This window comes from Syngnathus acus, chromosome 3, assembly GCF_901709675.1.
Source record: "Syngnathus acus chromosome 3, fSynAcu1.2, whole genome shotgun sequence".
Lineage (NCBI taxonomy): Eukaryota > Metazoa > Chordata > Actinopteri > Syngnathiformes > Syngnathidae > Syngnathus > Syngnathus acus.
Genome location: NC_051089.1, coordinates 19,899,252 through 19,920,290, shown reverse-complemented (window position 1 = coordinate 19,920,290; position 21,039 = coordinate 19,899,252). Strand labels below are relative to the sequence as shown.

The window sequence follows — 21,039 nt, the reverse complement described above, 5'->3', positions numbered from 1 at the left end:
TGATCCCAGATGGAATTTTCCAGTAAGCAGGGACCATCACTCACAGTCTTCGCTTCTCAGCAGCGGTCATGTGCCTGTATTGCGTTGAGCAGAGCACCAACATGAGTACAGGACTCTGCAGTTCCAGCAAGCGCGCCGGGCGCTCACTGTCGCATTGCTTTAAGAGCGTCTTTGTGTTTTAGAATGGCTTTACTGCTCCCACTTGCTTTCTTTGGAGGCATGATTACGGGTTAATACAATCCTCAAAGTAACAAAAATACAATAACGAACGGAGTCAGTCGGCATCCGAAAAGTCAAAAGTCAAAGTCTGCTTTATTGTCAATTTCTTCACATGTCAAGACACACAAAGAGATCGAAATTACGTTCCCACTATCCCACGGTGACAAGACATAGTACACAATATATATACAAGTAAACAACACAAAAAGTAAAAAGAAGGCACAAACAATGAATAAATAAGAGTGATGAATAAATACTAAATAAACAAATAACATAATAAGAGGAGCAAAAATGGAGCAAGTGTGCATACAGCAGACAATCAGAATATAGCGCAAAAGTACAGGACGCTACGCAGAAGGGGGGGGAGAGAGTTCAGGATCCTAACAGCCTGGAGTATGAAGCTGTTGGTGAGTCTGGTGGTGCGGGAGCGCAGGCTCCTGTACCTCTTCCCAGAGGGCAGAAGATCAAACAAAGAGTGAGCGGGGTGACTCACATCACTCACAATCGTGGTCGCCTTGCGGGTGAGATGGGAGGTGTAAATGTCCTTCAGGGAGGGGAGCGAAGCACCAATAATCTTACCAGCCGTGTTCACTATGCGCTGCAGGGCCTTCATGTTGTATTCAGTGCAGCTACCACCCCAAACAGCGATACAACTGGAGAGGACGCTCTCAATGGTGCCACGGTAGAATGTAGTCATGACGGCCGGAGGAGCACTTGCTCGCCTGAGTTTCCGGGCCGCGCGGTCTGGTTTTCTCGGGTCCTTTCGGCTCATCTCGCGAGGTTCGACCTCCGAAGCAAAAAAGTTCGAATTTTTCGTTTGAATTCCGATTTGTTCGAGAACCGGGACGTTCAAAAACCGAGGTTTGACTGTATGTCATGTAGGTGCTGGGAGTGCATGACCTAAGGAGACAAAGATGGACACACATTGTTCATTTGCCTTAAGTAGGAAAACAGTAACAGTAGAATACCACTTAACATTGTAACAATGACAGTTAATGTCAGTACGTTTCATGCTGTGCAGAAAACACTAACCAAAACTTCTTAGTAAACCACTAGCTCAAAGGCTAACTGTCACGTACCAGTGTTAGGATGCTATACTCATTGAAAGAATGTTAAGGGTAGAGGCTGAGCTGTTTGCGACTTCTGTCTGAACAGTTTGTGGTGTAACTATAGTTCAGTGACAATTGCGACTAGTCAGGATGACATTTTGTCAGGAACCTTGGGTCATTTAAGACAGGAACGTATCTTAATGTTAATATTTATATCATAGGACGTGTGCACATGGCTACATGCTTTTACTGAGATACGGGTGGATGTTTAACGTTAAACCTAGCCTGTGAGCCTTAAGTATACTCTTTTAAAACACGTGAAAACATATGTATTGAGACAGTAGAGCTTGGCTTACCTCTGCTCTATTGACCTATTCTCATTCGGTATAATGAGCTTCATTTCGTGTATATATCGACTTGTCAGCTGTTTGTACGCTTCTAGTGACTTGTAAGATCTAAACTGTTGGTAAGGTAGGCAAATACGTCCGAAATGGTGAACGGCGGCAGTAAATCTTTATCGACACTCTCGTCCCTGCTTGGTACTTCGTAAGGGTCCAGCCCTTTTATAATTCCAATCTTCTGTTCGTACCGATCTCTGGCTTCCTTCTACAGTCTGTCCCGGTATATCCCACATCCTTTCTCAGACATGTCTTTCTCTTTCTCGCTCAAACTGTGCTTCCATCTACCCCCTCTGTCTCCGGCTCTGGGTTTGTTTACAATAGAACTAGCATCCAGGATGGCGGCCGTATCCCAGAATGCAACGCGTGTGCCCGAGCATTGACACGCCACATGTGTCTGGAACTTCAAAGTAAATGCTCCACCGGAAACACCGAACAAACGCGTGCAAAAGCTTTTTCATTTCCGTTTCCGACAAGTTTGGGTAGGCGTGTCTAGCAGTGTGAAATCCATTGCTGTAGTCGGGAGTGGAGCAACGTGGGCGTCACGAAAGTCTGCTACGAAGCCGCCGTCACAAATATACGGAGTGAAAAAAAACCCCAAGCGAATCAAAAAATACTTGTGTTACCAATGCAACGAATCTGAACAAATGTAAATTTCTAAGATACTGCTGGCTAAATAGCATGTTGTTAAATGTCGATACATTAACCAGAAACCTAATTTATATGTGTAAATATTGGTCAATCCACAAATTCCAAAGCACACAAAACCTTGCATTTGAGTTCTTTATTTCTTTAGCACTATGTTTGACACCTACTGGCAGTTTTGTTTACATGTTCTGAGTTCCTAAATAAATACTTTAAAAAGTATTAATAAGAAACAAGCCTGTCGCTATGGAAACAAAGGCTGGTTTCAAGGCTGCATTCGTGTCTCACGTGACGTACCATCGGGTTGGTCAGGAAATGACGTAATATAGACTGAAAACCGGTCGAGTAAGCGGCCTCCGTAAGAAAAAGCCTGTGAATTTGGGCACAGGGGTCGTGTTCGGCGTCAGAGTGAATTTTTGAACGCGCCCCTCTTGCGCCCCTTTCCAGCCCACAGACAGAATGGACTCTTGCTGCATTCGGGGAAAGTTGGAAGTCGGATTGACTGATTGATTGATTGATTGATTGATTGATTGTGTTATTCCGAATATTCAAATAATACCGAGCTTCCTGTTTGTTCTCAGATAAAGTCCTTGCATAAAACCAAAATTAAGTTTAGGAAGCCAAATAAACACGCAGAGAGAAAAAGAAAAAGATATTCGGAAAAGAGTGAGAAAAAGCAGAGCTTTTTAGCTCACCCCTTTATCGAAACATAATATATATGCATGTATATACATGTATACATATCTATTCGCATGCATAAATATTTATACCCCTATACACATATACCCACAAGTACACATCTCCATGCAAACATACATACATCTCCATGCACGCACACACACACACACACACACACACACACACACACACACACACACACACACACACACACACACACACACACACACACACACACACACACACACACACACACACACATAAACTCCATCATGTCTCACCCGCCATATGACCAAAAACCTTGAGATAGGCACATTCAGTGCACCACCAAACTCTCGTCGAGTTTTTTCCCACTGCCCTTTGAGTAGCGCACACCGAAAGGAGCAACTTCACTCGTGAAAACAAATGAGGGATTTGTGTTCAAGTGTAAATTGAAGTGGGCCACAGTGAATTCATTCATACTCGGCTCCCAACACACGCTTACACACATGCAGGAAAAGCCTTGTAAGACTACAGCCAGTGTGTGATGCAAAAAAAGGTGTGTGGTCAGGCCCTGTTAAGAAAGGTGTTTTTTCTTTGGAGTTGGCTCACAGAAAAGGGGGAGTGATTTTTGAGGGGCTTTTCTGAGACACACTACGGTAGTCTTTAGGCTGAGGGGGTGGAAACTGCCTAGAAGGAGGAGAGGTACATGCACTCTCCCCCAGCTGAATCGTGTTAAGGAAGCATGCTTTTGATCTGATTTTTCTGTTTTTGATCTTTAGTTGATGTTTTCCATTTGTCCTGCTTCTTTTCATGGATAAAGTCTCTTGTTTGGGTCCCCTTTTTTTGCACCATTGGTAGAAGCATTTGAAGCTCACTGAGAGTTAAAATGATCGACTACGGTGAGTTAGTGTGCAGCATTTATTAATTTACCAATAGTTACATGCCAGGTTGGAAATATTGCATGGAATTATTATGATAATGTTGTCTATGATTTAATAAATGAGTATAAGATTTAATCAATGATTGCAAGGAATGACCAACCATATATATGAAAAATTAGAGCCCCAAGAAATATTAGTGGTTTACTTGTTGTCTTGAAGGCTGGATATACAAAACATCATCCATGCCAGTGTGTGAATCTTTGTAGCACTTTTGACAACCTCTTTGTCTATGGCCTCATATGCACCATGAACCCACAGCGGATGCAATCATGTGGCTAAACATTTTGTGAACCATGACCGAAAGTTTCCTTCTTTCTTTTACTGATGATTGGAGAGCTTACTTTGGCTCACTGACTGGAAAACTCCCGTTGCAAACTCCAAACAAGACACATGTTGTTCAGCTGCAACTGAAAGCAACTGAAAGCTGCAGCTGAAACCCCACCCCTTTCACCAATCCAGGTCTTTTCAACTGTAGTGCATTTATATCTAAGGCTATAGATATTAGGGTGACCAGACATCCTCTTTTTCCTGGACGTGTCCTACTTTTGAGCCCTAAAAAAATGTCTGGGGGGAATTTCAAAATTGTCCAGGATTTTGTTGGACTGCCTCAAACATAATACATGAACAGTACATTGCCAATAGAATTGCCACTCCGTTCCATTTCACTCAATTCCAGGTTTTTCTGTATCGTTCGCAAATAATTCACGCCCTTCTCCTCAAATCTAGTCACTGCTACGAAGTAGGGTGGGCTGACGAGTCTACACCGAGTGTTAACAGGCAATGCCAAAACAAAAATGCACGTTCAGGGAGGAGTTGAATAAAACAATTCCCGTGCTTTCGCCAGGGTCGTGATCCTTATGAAGCTGAGTGCTTGACATATAAGGCAGGCACTTAGTACGTGTCTGTGGCAAATAAAGGTGCCAACGCACCCTGCAAGAGGAGGACTGAAGAGGAGCCCTTTTTTTTCTTCAAATGCACCGATGGCCGTATTTCTTTTGTCTTTTTTTTTTTTTACTTAGTGTACCACTATAAAACTCAAAAATGTCCGTGTACACATGTTTTTGTTAGTGTAAATATGTTTTGACATCCGATAGTGCCACCGCCCAAATATCTTAACGGATCCTGTTTTACAAATGGTATGAAAACAAATTGCACACAAGCATGCACCATATAGGACATTCCATTCATTGCAGCCGCCCTGTGTCAGAAGGTGGATGCCTGGAATTTTAAGCAGTAATCTCACGGTCCATACCCTAATACAAAGGTCAGAGAGATTGTGTGTCGTTTTAATGTTAGGGTATGTGTCGTTGAATTCAATGCAACTGATGGTCTTGAATGCCTCAATAAGAACATCACAGTTCGGCCAACTCGAACTGATAAGAAGGCTTGGCTTCTTTGATGTTGGCAAAAAGGGGTTCTGGAACAGACATATTTCTTTTGCATTGACATTCATGGAATCTCACACTGAATTCCGCCTTCAGCAATTTCAGTTCTTCTACAAACCGGATTCGGTTGAAGTTGGGAAATTGTGTAAAATGTAAATAAAAACAAAATACAATGATTTGAAAATCCTTTTCAACCTATTCAATTGAATACACTACAAAGACAACATATTTAATGCTCAAACTTGTAAACTTTATTTTTCAAATAATAATTAACTTAGAATTTCATGGCTGCAACATGTGCAGTAGAAGTTGGGAAAGGGCATGTTTACCACTTTGTTGCATCACCTTTCCTTTTAATAACACTCAATAAAGGTTTTGGATGAGAGGAGACTAATTCTCTTAGCTTCTCATGTGGAATTCTTTCCCATTCTTGCTTGATGAACAGCTTCAGTTGTTCAACAGTCCGGGGTCTTCCCTGTCGTATTTTACGCTTCATAATGCGCCACACATTTTCAATGGGAGACAGATCTGGACTGCAAGCGGGCCAGGGGAGTACCTGGACTTTGAAGCCATGCTGTTGTAACACATGCAGAATGTGGCTTGGCATTATCTTGCTGAAATAAGCAGCGACGTCCATGAAAAAGATGTCACTTGGATGGCTGGCAGCATATGTTGCTCCAAAATCTGTATGTACTTTTCAGCATTTATGTTGCCTTCACAGAAATGTAGTTCACCCATGCCATGGGAACTAATGCACCCCCATACCATCACAGATGCTGGATTTTGAATTTTGTGTTGATAACAGTCCGGATGGTTCGCTTCCTCTTTGGTCCGGAGGACACGACGTCCAGTGTTTCCAAAAACAATTTAAAAAGTGGACTTATCAGACCACAAAACACTTTTTCATTTGACATGAGCTCGGGCCCAGAGAACCCGGCGGCGTTTCTGGATGTTGTTCATAACCGGCTTTTGCTTCGCATGGTAGAGTTTTAACCCGCACTTACTGATGTAGTGACGAACTGTATTTACTGACAGTGGTTTTCTAAAGTTTTCCTGAGCCCATTTGGTGATATCTTTTACACACTCATGTCGGTTTTTAAGGCAGTGCCGTATGAGGGATCGAAGGTCATGGTCATTCAGTCTTGGTTTTCGGCCGTGGCGCTTACGTGCAGTGATTTCACCAGATTCTCTGAACCTTTTGATGATATAATGGACCGTAGATGTTGAAATCCCTAAATTCCTTGAAATTTTGCTTTGAGAAATGTTGTTCTTAAACTGTTCAACTATTTTCTCACGCAAAGTGGTGAACCTCACCCCATCCTTGCTTGTGAATGACTGAGCATGTTTGGGGAGGCTCCTTTTATACCCAATCATGGTACCCACCTGTTCCCAATTAGCCTGATCACATGTGGGATGTTCCAAATAGGTGTTTGATGAGCTTTTCTCAACGTTCTCAGTATTTTTTGCCACCTTTCCCAACTTCTACTGGATGTGTTGCAGCCATGAAATTCTAATTATTATTTGGCAAAAACCAATTAGGTTTATCAGTTTGAACATTAAATATGTTGTCTTTGTAGTGTATTCAATTGAATATGGGTTGAGAATGATTTTCAAATCGTTGTAGTTTGGTTTTATTTACATTTTACACAATTTCCCGACGTCAACCGAATCCGGTTTGTACAAACCTTTCAGGTTGGAATGGGACCGCTGGATTCTTTGCAGAGATGTTTTGGTTAGCAGCGAGGATGGATGAAGATGTGCTTCTTCACTTGTTCTAAAAGCAGTGCCAGTTTCACCTCAAAGACGAATGAATACATGTGGGAATATTTGTTGGAAATTAGTTTTTCTTGGCATTGTAGCTGCAAGGTTATTTAGCATTTCTGTTACAGCTGTTAAAAATGCGAGGTGCCATTTCCATTCTGGGTTGATCTGGTCTGGGACCATTTTGTCTTCTGGACGAAAAGATGCTTTAATTTTGGGTAGTAGCTCCACAGCGTTAAAGACATGTTTGTTCTCGGGACACACCTCATCCGTGACATAATTCAGACATTTGTTGCAAATTCTCCACAAGTTACCACTGCCTGCTATCAGATGAGCAACTTAAAAGTTGGCTCAAGCTTGGCATACAAATGTATCTTGCTGACCTAACAGTCCAATATTTAGCTTAGAGAATTTCGTCAGCTTTGTCGCATTTAGCCTTGCAAGCTATCATACCGTCTTTGTGATGGTATTCATAATGTCCATGCAAATTGTATTTGAATACCACCACCCCTTGACAGATGAGATGAACAGCCTTTTCTTTGCACTGAACAAAAATATTGTTTGGTCACAGCAGGTTGAATAGTCTAACTTCTTTTACCTTACCTTTTTGCAACTATTCTGTTTTATTCCGTCTGCACGTGTGTGTGACGTAGTGAGTACACCCCCAATGCCCGGCTGACGCTAGGAAACAGCTCGGAATGCGTTCAATCTGAATTCAGCATCAGCCTCGATCACACGACTGAAGTCTCTGGTATCGGCAGGCCGTGGGCGACAGTTTTGGGGGCCACTGGCATAAGCAATAAAGTTGTCATTCTCAGCTTGTCTGTTTATTGTTAGCTTTGACTTTTGATCATTGGCAATTTAATTAAACAGCATGCGTTATAATTAAAACAATATTGATTCTAAAATAGTTATGCAAGTACATCTTAAGTCTGACGTTTAACGCATTTCCAAGGGGCAAATAATCCCTGACAATATACTGCAGCTCCAAGCATCATTCTGGCACTTCCAGAAAGGGCTTTACGAACCATTGCATGTGTTTACGCAATATTCATGGGGAGTCTGAAAGGCACCCACAACAACATGTATAATGCATCTGAACATCATTCGCTAATGTGATGTTGAAGAGTACAGGCCATTAGTCAATCCTATCCATCATTGGGGAGAGTTGTGCAAGGCTAACACCATTATCTCTTCACAAAGTAAAGATCGCGTGAGCAGTAAAACAGAGAGAGAGAGACAGAGCGACAGAGACAACAGGGACAGAGAGAGAGAGAGAGAGAGAGAGAGAGAGAGAGAGAGAGAGAGAGGGCGAGAGAGAGAATCAAAGCTGTTTTATGATTAAAGTCTATGATTAAAGTCCCAATGATTGTCACACACACATCTGGGTGTGGTGAAATTTGTCCTCTGCATTTAACCCATCCCCATGTGATTTTAATCCATCCCCTGGGGGAGAGGGGAGCAGTGAGCAGCAGCGGTGCCGCGCTCGGGAATCATTTGGTGATCTAACCCCCCAATTCCAACCCTTAATGCTGAGTGCCAAGCAGGGAGGCAATGGGTCCCATTTTTATAGTCTTTGGTATGACCCGGCCGGGGTTTGAACCCACAACCTTCCAGTCTCAGGGCGGACACTCTACCACTAGGTCACTGAGCTGGTTATCTGATTCAGTGGTGGTCATGAGGTCACTAAAAAATGTTTTTCTTCCAAAGCAGAATAAAATTGCTTTAGTACTTTAACTGTCAATGTCTCAAGAATTGGCTTAGTAGTCTCATACCCATGATACAGTCAGACTGTCCTAACTTCATTTTGTAATTGCTCTCCAGAGCGCCCCTCTCCATTAAGCTCTGGACCAGGAGTAAGTGGTGTACTGGTTTCCGAGCTCCCAGTGCACACATTTCGACACACACTGGCAGCCATGCCTCAAAGATACACCCACCAGAGGAAGAAATCCACCACAGCTGCTGCAAGAAGGATGGAGAGGAGAAGCAGGGACCAGCACAAGACTACAAACACAAACAGCGGCCATAATCACCGTTCCAAGAAGCTGCCCATGCTTTCCAGGTATCAAAGGCAACAACTTGACACAGCTCTCTTTTTTCAGCTGTTACATTTATTGTGACTGATTTTTTTCTCCCAAGGTCCTTGATTCTGTGTCACTCTAAGACCAATGATGACTGCACAAGTTCTGAAGGGAAGGAGGCTGGTAGGAGGGAAGTGTCAGACGAAAGAAGGATGTGGAGTTTGGGCTGGAGGGCAGATGTGGCTACTGAGGATGAAACAGGATATAGGAATATCGAAATCAAACACTGGAGGACGCGACAGTCAACTCTGGTGGACACAAAAGGAGGCACAGTGGTCCCCGAAAAACTGCTTCACCCCACCTCTTTATGTGAAAACAAAAGGAGCTTGCTGAGATCTTTTAGCATCAAGGTATGAATACAGGGGTTGTCACTCAATGTAATTGTCAGAATCAAAGAACAAAATTATGTTGTAAGAAATTTGCTTCAAAGCTGGGGTAACCAACTTCGGTCCTCCAGAGCACCTACAGTGCCTTGCGAAAGTATTCGGCCCCCTTGAACCTTTCAACATTTCGCCACATTTCAGGCTTCAAATATAAATATAAAGATATAAAATTTTAATTTTTTGTCAAGAATCAACAACAAGTGGGACACAATCATGAAGTGGAACGAAATTTATTGGATAATTGAAACTTTTTTAACAAATACAAAACTGAAAAGTGGGGGGTGTAATATTATTCGGCCCCTTTACTTTCAGTGCAGCAAACTCACTCCAGAAGTTCAGTGAGGATCTTTGAATGATCCAATGTTGTCCTAAATGACTGATGATGATAAATAGAATGCAACTGTGTGTAATCAAGTCTCCGTATAAATGCACCTGCTCTTTGATAGTCTCAGGGTTCTGTTTAAAGCGCAGAGAGAACCATGAAGACAAAGGAACACACCAGGCAGGTCCGAGATACTGTTGTGGAGAAGTTTAAAGCCGGATTTGGATACAAAAAGATTTCCCAAGCTTTAAACATCTCAAGGAGCACTGTGCAAGCAATTATATTGAAATGGAAGGAGTATCAGACCACTGCAAATCTACCAAGACCCGGCCGTCCCTCCAAACTTTCATCTCAAACAAGGAGAAGACTGATCAGAGATGCAGCCAAGAGGCCCATGATCACTCTGGATGAACTGCAGATAACTACAGCTGAGGTGGGAGAGTCTGTCCATAGGACAACAATCAGTCGTGCACTGCACAAATCTGGCCTCTATGGAAGAGTGGCAAGAAGAAAGCCATTTCTCAAAGATATCCATAAAAAGTCTCGTTTAAAGTTTGCCACAAGCCACCTGGGAGACACACCAAACATGTGGAAGAAGGTGCTCTGGTCAGATGAAACCAAAATCGAACGTTTTGGCCACAATGCAAAACGATGTTTGGCGTAAAAGCAACACAGCTCATCACCCTGAACACACCATCCCCACTGTCAAACATGGTGGTGGCAGCATCATGGTTTGGGCCTGCTTTTCTTCAGCAGGGACAGGGAAGATGGCTAAAATTGATGGGAAGATGGATGGAGCCAAATACAGGACCATTCTGGAAGAAAACCTGTTGGAGTCTGCAAAAGACCTGGGACTGGGACGGAGATTTATCTTCCAACAGGACAATGATCCAAAACATAAAGCCAAATCTACAATGGAATGGTTCACAAATAGACGTATCCAGGTGTTAGAATGGCCAAGTCAAAGTCCAGACCTGAATCCAATCGAGAATCTGTGGAAAGAGCTGAAGACTGCTGTTCACAAACGCTCTCCATCCAACCTCACTGAGCTCGAGCTGTTTTGCAAGGAAGAATGGGCAAGAATTCCAGTCTCTCGATGTGCAAAACTGATAGAGACATACCCCAAGCGACTTGCAGCTGTAATTGCAGCAAAAGGTAGCGCTACAAAGTATTAGCGCATGGGGGCCGAATAATATTGCACGCCCCACTTTTCAGTTTTTTATTTGTTAAAAAAGTTTAAATTATCCAATACATTTGGTTCCACTTCACGATTGTGTCCCACTTGTTGTTGATTCTTGACAAAAAATTAAACTTTTATATCTTTATGTTTGAAGCCTGAAATGTCGCGAAATGTTGAAAGGTTCAAGGGGGCCGAATACTTTCGCAAGGCACTCTATATATATATATATATATATATATATATATATATATATATATATATATATATATATATATATATATATATGTATGTATGTATATATATACATATATATATAAATAAATAAACAACGCCGTATATATATATCTATACACACGCACGCGCACACACACACACACACACACACACTCACACACACACACACACACACACACACACACACACACACACACACACACACACACACACACACACACACACACACACACACACACACACACACACACACACACACACACACACAGATGTATCCTGCACAGCACAATGTCAAATGGACCAGTCATGTGACCATACACATCCAAAATAACATCTACATTTCGAATATCACAACTCAGATGACAGTTTTGCATGTTTCACACATGTTTTACACCCTAACATAAAACCCTTTAAGTCTCTTATTTATTGTCTTAATATTTAGGATCCTGTTTATTGACTGTCCATAACTTCATGGACTTCAATCTATTTTGCATTTATGAAGCATGTAAAACAAAGTGACATATGAAATGAAATCTGTTACACTGAAGGCTACAATATTCCGCCATTTGTTACATTAAAAGAACAGAACAGCATTTTGAAAATATATTTTGTATACTGCTATAAGCTTGAATACTAAAATGTGGACTGTACTCCGGGTTCCCAATTTCTGATCACATGCTTGAGTTAGTGTGCTCAGATATTCAGACAAAGGCAGGGTTTGTTGTTTCTTGCTCTCTACACAGCGAGGCCTTACATTCCACTAAAGTCAACAGCTTATCACTAAACAATAATGCAAAAAATTATGACTGAACAATACAGGTTCGTCTGATGTGAAAACAAATTCTATATTGGTAAAGTATTGGGGCAGCTGGCTATTTCTCCTACATATGATTAAAGTACAGTAATCCCTCGCTACATCGCGGTTCGATTATCGCGACTTCAGTACATCGCGGATTTCCCACCCCCAAAAAAATTCACGAATTCAAAATAAACCTTCTAAATTAAGGAATTATGGCATGAAAGTTAACCACACGCGAGCAGAAGGCAGGGAGTGTCCACACAATTACAGTATGTACACTTGTTTTTATAAAAAAGTTGTTATAATAATAAGAGTTCTAAAAACATATTTACCATATTTTACAGGCATTTTGTAAGCCCTTTGTGATCCAGGGTTAAAGCCATGACCGAGCCCCATCCACCGTCCCCGGACAGCCACCTGGCCGAGCGCCGGCCCCCACCTTCTATCCACGGAGGTGAAGGAGAGCTCCGTAGAGCAGGACCGGGCGTGCGTAAAAGCCATAATAGTTTTTCAAACCTTCTTTGTCACTCCAAATCCTTAAATCCTTCAAACTCTTCGTCCGCCGTGTCACTTAGAAACAAAGCCGCTAATGATGCCGGTACGTGGGGCCCTTCGTCATCTTCGTCATCCTGTGATCAATCTTTGTCCTTTATGTAAACAACCGCCGCGCCACGCCGCGTCGCTGACGTCACTTGAAATTCAAATTACAGTAATCCCTTGCTACATCGCAGTTCGTTTATCGCGGTTTCACTTTTTTTTTTTTTGGGAAAAGTTTTGAAAAAAAACACATATAAGTCGCTCCTTATTATAAGTCGCCCCCCCACCCAAACTATGAAAAAACCCGCGACTTATAGTCCGAAAATTACGGTACGTATTAATATAGTATTTGCATGTTTGAAACTATTATTTAATGTTCTAATGATAACATATGCACTTATATGGTTTAATATACACTTATTGATACACAAACAATGTATGTAGGTTAAAAAAAGGGTGACACTACTTCGCGGATTTTCACATATCGTGGGTGGTCTTGGAACCAATTATCTGCAATAAATAAGGAATTACTGTAGAAGAAAAAGCAAATCACTGAGGACAAGTTAGTTATTTTCCATCTATAAAAGAGTTATCGCTTCTGCTTGGAATAATACTCGAACTATGATCTTAGAACTCAGTGATGCATAGCATTTTGGATCTTAATAGTTGCGATAGATTTCAAGGATTATATTGAAAGCTGAACACGATGTCAGTATTCACCCATGAAGGCAGACTTCCATCAACATCAACGTTGTTGTATGGATGTCCACAGCTACAATCGATCCTTTGAATTTGTCTGCTACTTGGAGGCACGCTTCTTCAATGAAATGTTTCCACAATTAATCTTATATGGCCCAAATTTCCTTGGTTTGCTCCAAGTGAGCCCCCTAATATTACTGTGATGTTTCAAACTGCGCTACCTTCCCTAAAATCTTCACTTAAATAGTGCAAATTAAACATTATTCATACAAAGAGCAGTGACGGTAGTACAAAACATCATGGATTTAATCCGCAATTGTTTGCTCATAAATGTATCTGTCCTGAGGTGTTTGAGGTGCAATTTTAAACGTTTTTTGTTTAAAAAAAAATAATCCACTAAAATGGCGGCTTTTGTTAGGTTGCTTTTTATTGATTGATTGATTGAACATTTATTGATCCCGGGGGTTGGGAAATTCAGGCCCCAGCAGTATCCATACCACAGAGCGGGTATACAAAAGACACACCGATGGCATGAGCGCAACTCAATAGGCTCTCATAAGGCTGCCACACAACGGCATCACAAAGAAAGCCAGAAAGTGCGAAAGATAAAAGCCATCAAAGCAAAGCAAAAAGACAAAGGAAAAAAAGTAACAGCGGCCAACCAGCACCCCTCAATATCAGAGAACACCCGAAAACACACAAAACAGCCTCCACGGGGTCCATAGACAGGTGTAAGGGCAGTCCAGTTCAACAGCGCCCAATGGACCGTGGTCGTGAGTCGGTGAAAACATCACAAAGCAGGCAAACGTGTGAGCAGCGTTCTGGGCACCCAGTCGGGGGCACGTGCAGATGGTCACCACGGGGCTAGCACGGCGAAGGTCGTTGGTTCCGAGGAGCACGAGGGAGCGGACTCCCCACAGGGGTCGCGGCTGCGAGGCCAAGGCGAGGGACCCGGTCAGCACCGGCCGGATAAGCAGGAAGCCGTCGTAGAGTTACGCCGGTCTCGACCGATGTGCGCAGCTATCCCGGTCCCAGGGGAAAGAAAATATCCGATCCGAAGCGATATCGAGGAGCGGTAGAAGGCCTTCTGCTGAGTTAGACATGTAACCACCACCTCCTATAATGCCCTCTTCATAGCTCATCATTTTTTTAAATTAAACTTAAGTCTCCCGCTGTAAGCTTAATGAAAAAGTAAGGTTTTAAGGCCACTCTTGAACAGAAGATGCTTGCCCTGGAAACTGGGAGATTCTCCCAAATAGGCCTTTCCAGAGCTCACTGTCATTGCCCACATGAGCAGTGAAGTCCCCGAACAGAACGAAGTGCCCAGAGGGAGCGCTCACCAGCAACTCCAGCGTAGGCAGAGTCCAACCCCTCTTGAAACGACCAGGACCAGAGCCCAAGTTTAACCATGTCAAAGAATGAAAGAAATTTGTGACAGCTGCAGCTGTTGTGAAAGAGCTACATAAAAATCGTTAAGTTGAAGCACTGATTATTGTATTATATTATTGTATCATTCCTGTATCCCAATTGTTTCATACATGGGGTTAATTTCGAACAGATCATGTTACAAGTTGATAAGCGTAATCACAGGCAAAATCATCTTTCTCCGTAAAAACACACAAGGAGCAAGGAAGTCCTAATACAACAACACAATGATCTCTCATTTTTACGGGAGATGCGTTCCAGAACCACCCGCAAAAAACAAAAATTAGCTAAAAAGCAAGAGTATATACAGTATTTAGCAATTTCAACCCCATTGTGACGAAACACCACTGTGTTGAAATTCCCAACACGTAGTATTTTAGAGACTTAGACAAACTTTATTGTCATTTTGTCAACACTGGGTGAACACAAAACGAAATTTCGTTGCATACGGCTTTCAACAATGTAGTGGTATTGCGGCTGGTTAAAAAGTGACATTCTATATAAAAATATGAAATAAGATAAGTATAAAGTACAAAGTGCAGCAGTGATAAAGTATGTAAACAGTGCAGGAGACAAAAGCAGTATTTACAAGTGTGCAGAGGAATGCTACGTTTGAATGCTCAACAGTCTGACGACAGCAGGGAAAAAACTATTGCAGAACCTGGTGGACCTGCAGCGGATGCTGCGAAACCTCTTCCCAGAGGGCAGCAGGGAGAACATGGTGGGGGTGTGATGGGTCACTGATAATATTTCGGGCTCGGGACACGCAGCGCTGGGATGACAAGTCCTGAATGGAGGGAAGAGGAGCCCCGATGATCCTCTCTGCTGTCCTCACCACTCTCCTCAGGTTCTTCCAATCGGAGGCGCTGCAACCTCCACACCACACCGAGAGACAGCTTGTCAGAATGCTCTCTATGGTGCTTCGGTAGAACGTCCTCATGATGGGTGGGGGCAGGTGGGCTCTCCTCATCCTCCGCAGGAAGTACAAGCGCTTCTGTGCCCTCTTGACCAGTGTTGTGGTGTTCACAGTCCAGGTGAGGTCGTCTGTGATGTGGACTCCCAGGAATTTAGTGCTGCTGACCACCTCCACAGCTGAGCTGTTGATGATCAGTGGAGCGTGGTGAGGCTGGTTCTTCCTGAAGTCGACGATGATCTCCTTCGTCTTCTCCACATTCAGGATCAGGCTATTTTCTTTGCACCAGCCCACCAACTGCTCCACCTCCTCTCTGTAGTCCAGGTCGTTGTTGTCCCTGATGAGGCCCACCACCGTTGTGTTGTCTGCAAACTTCACGATGTGATTGGTGGTGAACCTGGGGGCGCAGTCGTGTGTCATCAGGGTGAACAGCAGGGGGCTCAGGACGCAGCCCTGAGGGGAGCCTGTGCTGAGGGTGATGACATCTGAGGTGTTCTGTCCGACCCGGACTGACTGAGGTCTGTTGGTGAGGAAGTCTAGCAGCCAGTTTCGAAGGGGGGTGCTGAAGCCCAGGTGTTCCAGTTTTTCCACCAGATGTTGTGGAATGATGGTGTTAAACGCTGAGCTGAAGTCCAGGAACAGCAACCGCGCGTGGGTGTTCCTCTCCTCCAGGTGAGCCAGGCTCAGGTGAAGAACGGAGGAGATGGCATCCTCAGTAGAGCGGTTCTGCCGGTAGGCAAACTGGAACGGATCGAATGTTGGGGGGAGTCTGGAGACGATGTGTTCTTTGAGCAGCCCTTCGAAGCACTTCATCATGATGGGAGTCAGTGCCACAGGTCTGTAGTCATTCAATGAGGTGATTTGAGGTTTCTTCGGCACCGGAATGATGGAGGCAGCCTTGAAGCATACTGGCACTTTGGCTTGGTCCAGCGAGATGTTAAAAATGTCTGTGATGACACCAGCCAGCTGGCCTGCACATTCCTTGAACACCCGCCCAGGTATGTTGTCGGGGCCTGGGGCCTTACGTGGGTTAACTCTTCTCAGAGTCTTCCACACGTCGGCTGAGTCAAGGCAGAGGGCCTCCTCTTCCTGGTGGGGAACAGTTTTAACTGCAGGAGTGCTGTTTAGTGCCTCAAAACGCCCAAAGAAGTTATTTAGACCATTTAGGAAGTCAGCATCAACCTCACCCACCGGGGGGGAGGGTAAGTTGTAGTCCGTGATCGCCCGTATGCCTTGCCACATACTCCTGGTGTTATTGGCGTCGTGGAAAAAATCCTGAATTTTTCGACTGTGGCTTCGCTTCGCTAGCCTGATGGCACGGTTCAAGTTGGCTCTCGCTGTCCTCAGTGCCTCCTTGTCGCCAGACTTGAAGGCTGAGTTCCGTGCTCGTAGCGTATGACGTACCTCCTCAGTCATCCAGGGTCGTTGGTTGGCTCGGGTGATGATGTTCTTAGTGGTGCTGACGTCCTCGGTGCATTTGTTGATGTAGGCTGACACAGTCATGGCGTACTCATCAATGTCGATCTGATTGTCATATGTTGCTGCTGATTTGAACATGTCCCAGTCAGAGCACTCAAAGCAGTCCTGGAGTGCCTCCATGGCCCCCTCAGACCACACCCTCACCTGCTTCACTGTGGGTTTTGCTCTGATCAGCAGGGGCCTGTATGCAGGGATTAGCATAACAGATAGGTGGTCTGAAGAGCTGAGGTGGGGGCGGGGGGCTGCTCTGAATGCATCCTTTATATTGGTGTAAACCAAGTCCAGAGTGTTCTCTCCCCGAGTTGGAAAATCCACGTGTTGGTAAAAATGAGGGAGAATAGTCTTCATGTTAGCCTGGTTGAAGTCCCCAGCAATGATGAAAACACCCTCTGTGTGCGTGGATTGCAGCTCACTGATTGTCCGATAGAGAACACTCATGGCCTCTTTAGTATTAGCGCTAGGAGGCACATACACAGCCGTGATGCTAACAACAGTAAACTCTCTGGGCAGGTAGAAGGGTCTGCAGTTAACAGTCAAAAGCTCGATGTCCGAAGAGCAGAAGCTGGCGACAGATCTAGCATTTTTGCACCAGTTGTTGTTGATGTAGACACACAGCCCACCTCCTCGGGATTTACCGCTTAGCTCGCTGTTTCTGTCGGCGCGGAATGTAGCGAGCCCCTCCAGGCTAACGGCGTTGTCCGGTATTGATGAGTTCAGCCATGTCTCCGTCAGGATGAGAGCGCAGCAGTTTCTAACCTCCCTCTTTGAAGAGAGTTCCAGTTGTAGATGGTCCATTTTATTATCCAGTGAGCGGACGTTGGAGAGGAAGATGGATGGAAGCGGCGGTTTGTAGGGGTTAGCTTTAAGCTTAGCCGTTAGCCCACCTCGACAGCCGCGCTTTCGCCGCCGGTCACACCGCCTACGCTTACTCCTCCTCCGGCGTGTGCTGCCCGGCGAGCCCGCTGCCTCGTGAGCTTCTGGGGCTAGCGCCCTAAGCACTCCGAGGCTACGTAAACAGACTAGGGTAGTTGTGGCTACGAGTCCGAAAACACTTGATGACCGTACCTCCAGCAGGCGCTGGCGATCATATACTAATCTACTGGATGGATAAACTAAACTTTGTGTTGTTTGTAGTGTCCTAGGCGACATATTTTGTGAAAATACTCGTCGGTTGTTGAGAGCCGTCGCGGCCGCGGCCAACTGGGGCGCCGCCATCTTGGATGTGATATTTCTTGTTGTCCGTTAGAGAACATGGGTATATTGTAACTTAATTGGAAGTATGGTTTACTTTGCAAAGCATCCATCTTCAGAACTGCCACACTGCACTAACCCCGGGACATCATGCATAGCAAAACCAAAGTGAGTCACGGTTGTGCATCAATCTCCTGTTGCATTGTGGTCCAGTACATAATATTAAAGCTTTTTAAACCCTCCCCAATACTTTTACGCTACATAAACCTTTTCCATTCCCTTAATAACCAATAAAAGAACAAACACGTGATATTGTCACGTGTCCCGACGTTGGTGCTTCTTCCCTCATGCGTGGCCATCTGCCGCCTCCCGCGCTTGAACTCAGTCACGTTCGCAGTGACGCACATCGCTCAGAGGCACGCCCCGCGCTATCAGGGCTCAATGTCGCTGTCCTGACTGCTGGACCGCAGTGCTTTTTTCCTATGTGCAGTAGCCAGCCGCGCACCCAGTGCTTTGTCCTCAGTGAAGCACATTGCTCAGAGGCACGCCCTGCGCTATGAGCGCTCATTGCCGGCCGCTGTCCTGACTCTTTCTCCACGGCGGTGATTTTTTCCTTGGTACGTGGCTGTGTCATGTCTCCACTCTCGCCCTGCTGGCCTGCAGATGCGCACTCCACAGTAGACCACGGGGGCGCATGTCACCAGTACGGAACAGCGCGTGCTAATCAGCGCTGATTGCCACCACCTGTCCCGTGTTACCTGCTGATTAGGGCGTGTATATAGACGCCGTTCGTCACCGGTCAGCCCATGCCATTTCGTCTGCTTTGACACACACACGCCTGTTTGCCTAATCTGCTGTGTAGCAGTACGCCTGGCTTAAGATGGCGCCGCGGATGGCCGCCCCGTTGACCCGCTCTCTGCTCTCTTCAATCTTTCGAGCAAAAAAATTCATGAACTCGTCAGCTGAGTGGAAGGAGCTATTGCGGGTCGGCTGGCGTAGTGTTAGCTTTGCCACTGTATCAAATAGGTATTTAGGATTGTTTTTATTGAGATTAATGACTTGCGAAAAATACCGAGTTTTTGCTAAGATAAGCGCATCTTTATATTTCAGGAGGCTGTCATGCCATGCCTGATGGAAAACCTCAAGTTTGGTTAAACGCCATCTGCGCTCATGCTTTCTACATAATTGCTTAAGCGTACGTGTTCCATCTGTGAACCACGGAGTAGGCAATCTACGGCGAGTTTTCAGACGTAGCGGCGCCACAGAGTCGATGGCATTTAACAATGTCGCATAGAATTAATTTGTAAGATTATCAATAGAGCCGATATATGCGGGAAATATGGCAGTTGCCGGCGACAGTAACTCAGATAGCGCAGTTGCAGTCATGGAGTTAATATTACGGCTGCTATAATTCTGATTGCTCTCTTGTCTTTGACAAAGAACTAAAATTTCAAATTTTATTAAGTAATGATCAGACAAAACAATAGTGTATGGCAGTACTGTTATATTTGAGGTTGCAAGTCCTCGGGATAATACCGGATCTAAGGTATTTCCATTCTTATGCGTTGCTGCCTGTATGGCTTGCGTAAAACCAAACGTATCAGTTAAAGTCTGAAACGCCGAAGTAAGTGGTCATTAGGTTTTAACCAGGTCTCGCAAAGACCAAAAACGTTTAGATTATGTTCCGTGATGAGGTCATTAACGAGATCTGCTTTCGTATGAAGCGATCTAATATTCATAAAACCGAGTTTAAGTGTAATCGGTCGATCAGGGTTCGTATCTATCGAAGGATTTTTAAACGAAATGCGAGTAAGATTGTGTTCTCTTGGCCTGACATCACCTCTCAAATGTTTATTAGTGTGGTGGGACGATACGACCGTGGGAATTTGATAGTAAATATTTGTTACACATGTAAAATTATCTGAAACAGGCACCGTTTCATCAGCGATACCGGTCGGGGTGGAGTGATTGGATTTGTCTACTACCCCAGTAGAAAGTGTGTTCACGTGTACTGTAGCACTCTTCAAACTGTGACGCTCTAGTCTACACAAGGAGCTATGTGCATGCTGGAAGTCTAGCCTAGCGCTAGTTAACTTTAATTTAACAGATTCCAAACCCATCCTAACATGTGGTCTAATCACCTGTGCCTCGGCCTGCTCTAAAGTGACCTGTCATGAGTGGCTCAAACAGTAATCTATATTCCTAGAAAGAGTGAAGGCGCCTTCACGGTTAGGATGAAGGCCGTCCTTCCTCAGCAGGTCGGGGCGGCCCCAGAAGGAGGATCAGTTATCTATAAAATACATCCCTGCTTTTTACAGAACCCAGCCATCCATCCATCGATTAAGGGAGACTAATCTACTAAAACTCTCATCAGTGCCTCTCCCAGAAAGGGGGCCAGAGACAAATACTTGATGCCGACTCATCTTTCTGGCGAGATCACAAGTCCTCGCTGTTTTTCTTTGTGATCTCTGATTGTCTCATCCTAACATCATTGGCGCCGATGTGTATCACTATGTCCGAGTAACTAGTGTTGTTGGAACTACGCTGTTGACTAGGCCTATTGCAAGTCAGCTCCCTAAGATTAGCTTCTATGTCGGGTGCTCTGCCCCCAGGAATACACATTACCGTGGCTGGATTTTTAAGCGTAATATTTCGGGTAATGGAGTCACCTATGACCAAAGTGCGAGGGCCAGTAGTCCGAGATGACTTTGGACGGCCATGCATCTTACCTGGCTCAT

At 44.4% G+C, this 21,039-nt stretch overlaps 1 protein-coding gene across 2 annotated transcripts in view; it reads left to right on the top strand.

Moving 5' to 3' along the window:
* The first annotated feature begins 3,655 nt into the window (after nt 1–3,655).
* il16 (interleukin 16) overlaps nt 3,656–21,039 on the top strand; it is a 69,759-nt gene continuing 52,375 nt past the window's right edge. For both annotated transcript variants that reach the window (XM_037246784.1, XM_037246785.1), the window contains exons 1-3: nt 3,656–3,870; nt 8,883–9,120; nt 9,198–9,489. In XM_037246784.1, coding sequence (XP_037102679.1) covers nt 3,858–3,870; nt 8,883–9,120; nt 9,198–9,489 — 543 coding nt within the window. In that variant the 5' untranslated portion in view covers nt 3,656–3,857. The remainder of the gene's footprint in view (nt 3,871–8,882; nt 9,121–9,197; nt 9,490–21,039) is intronic.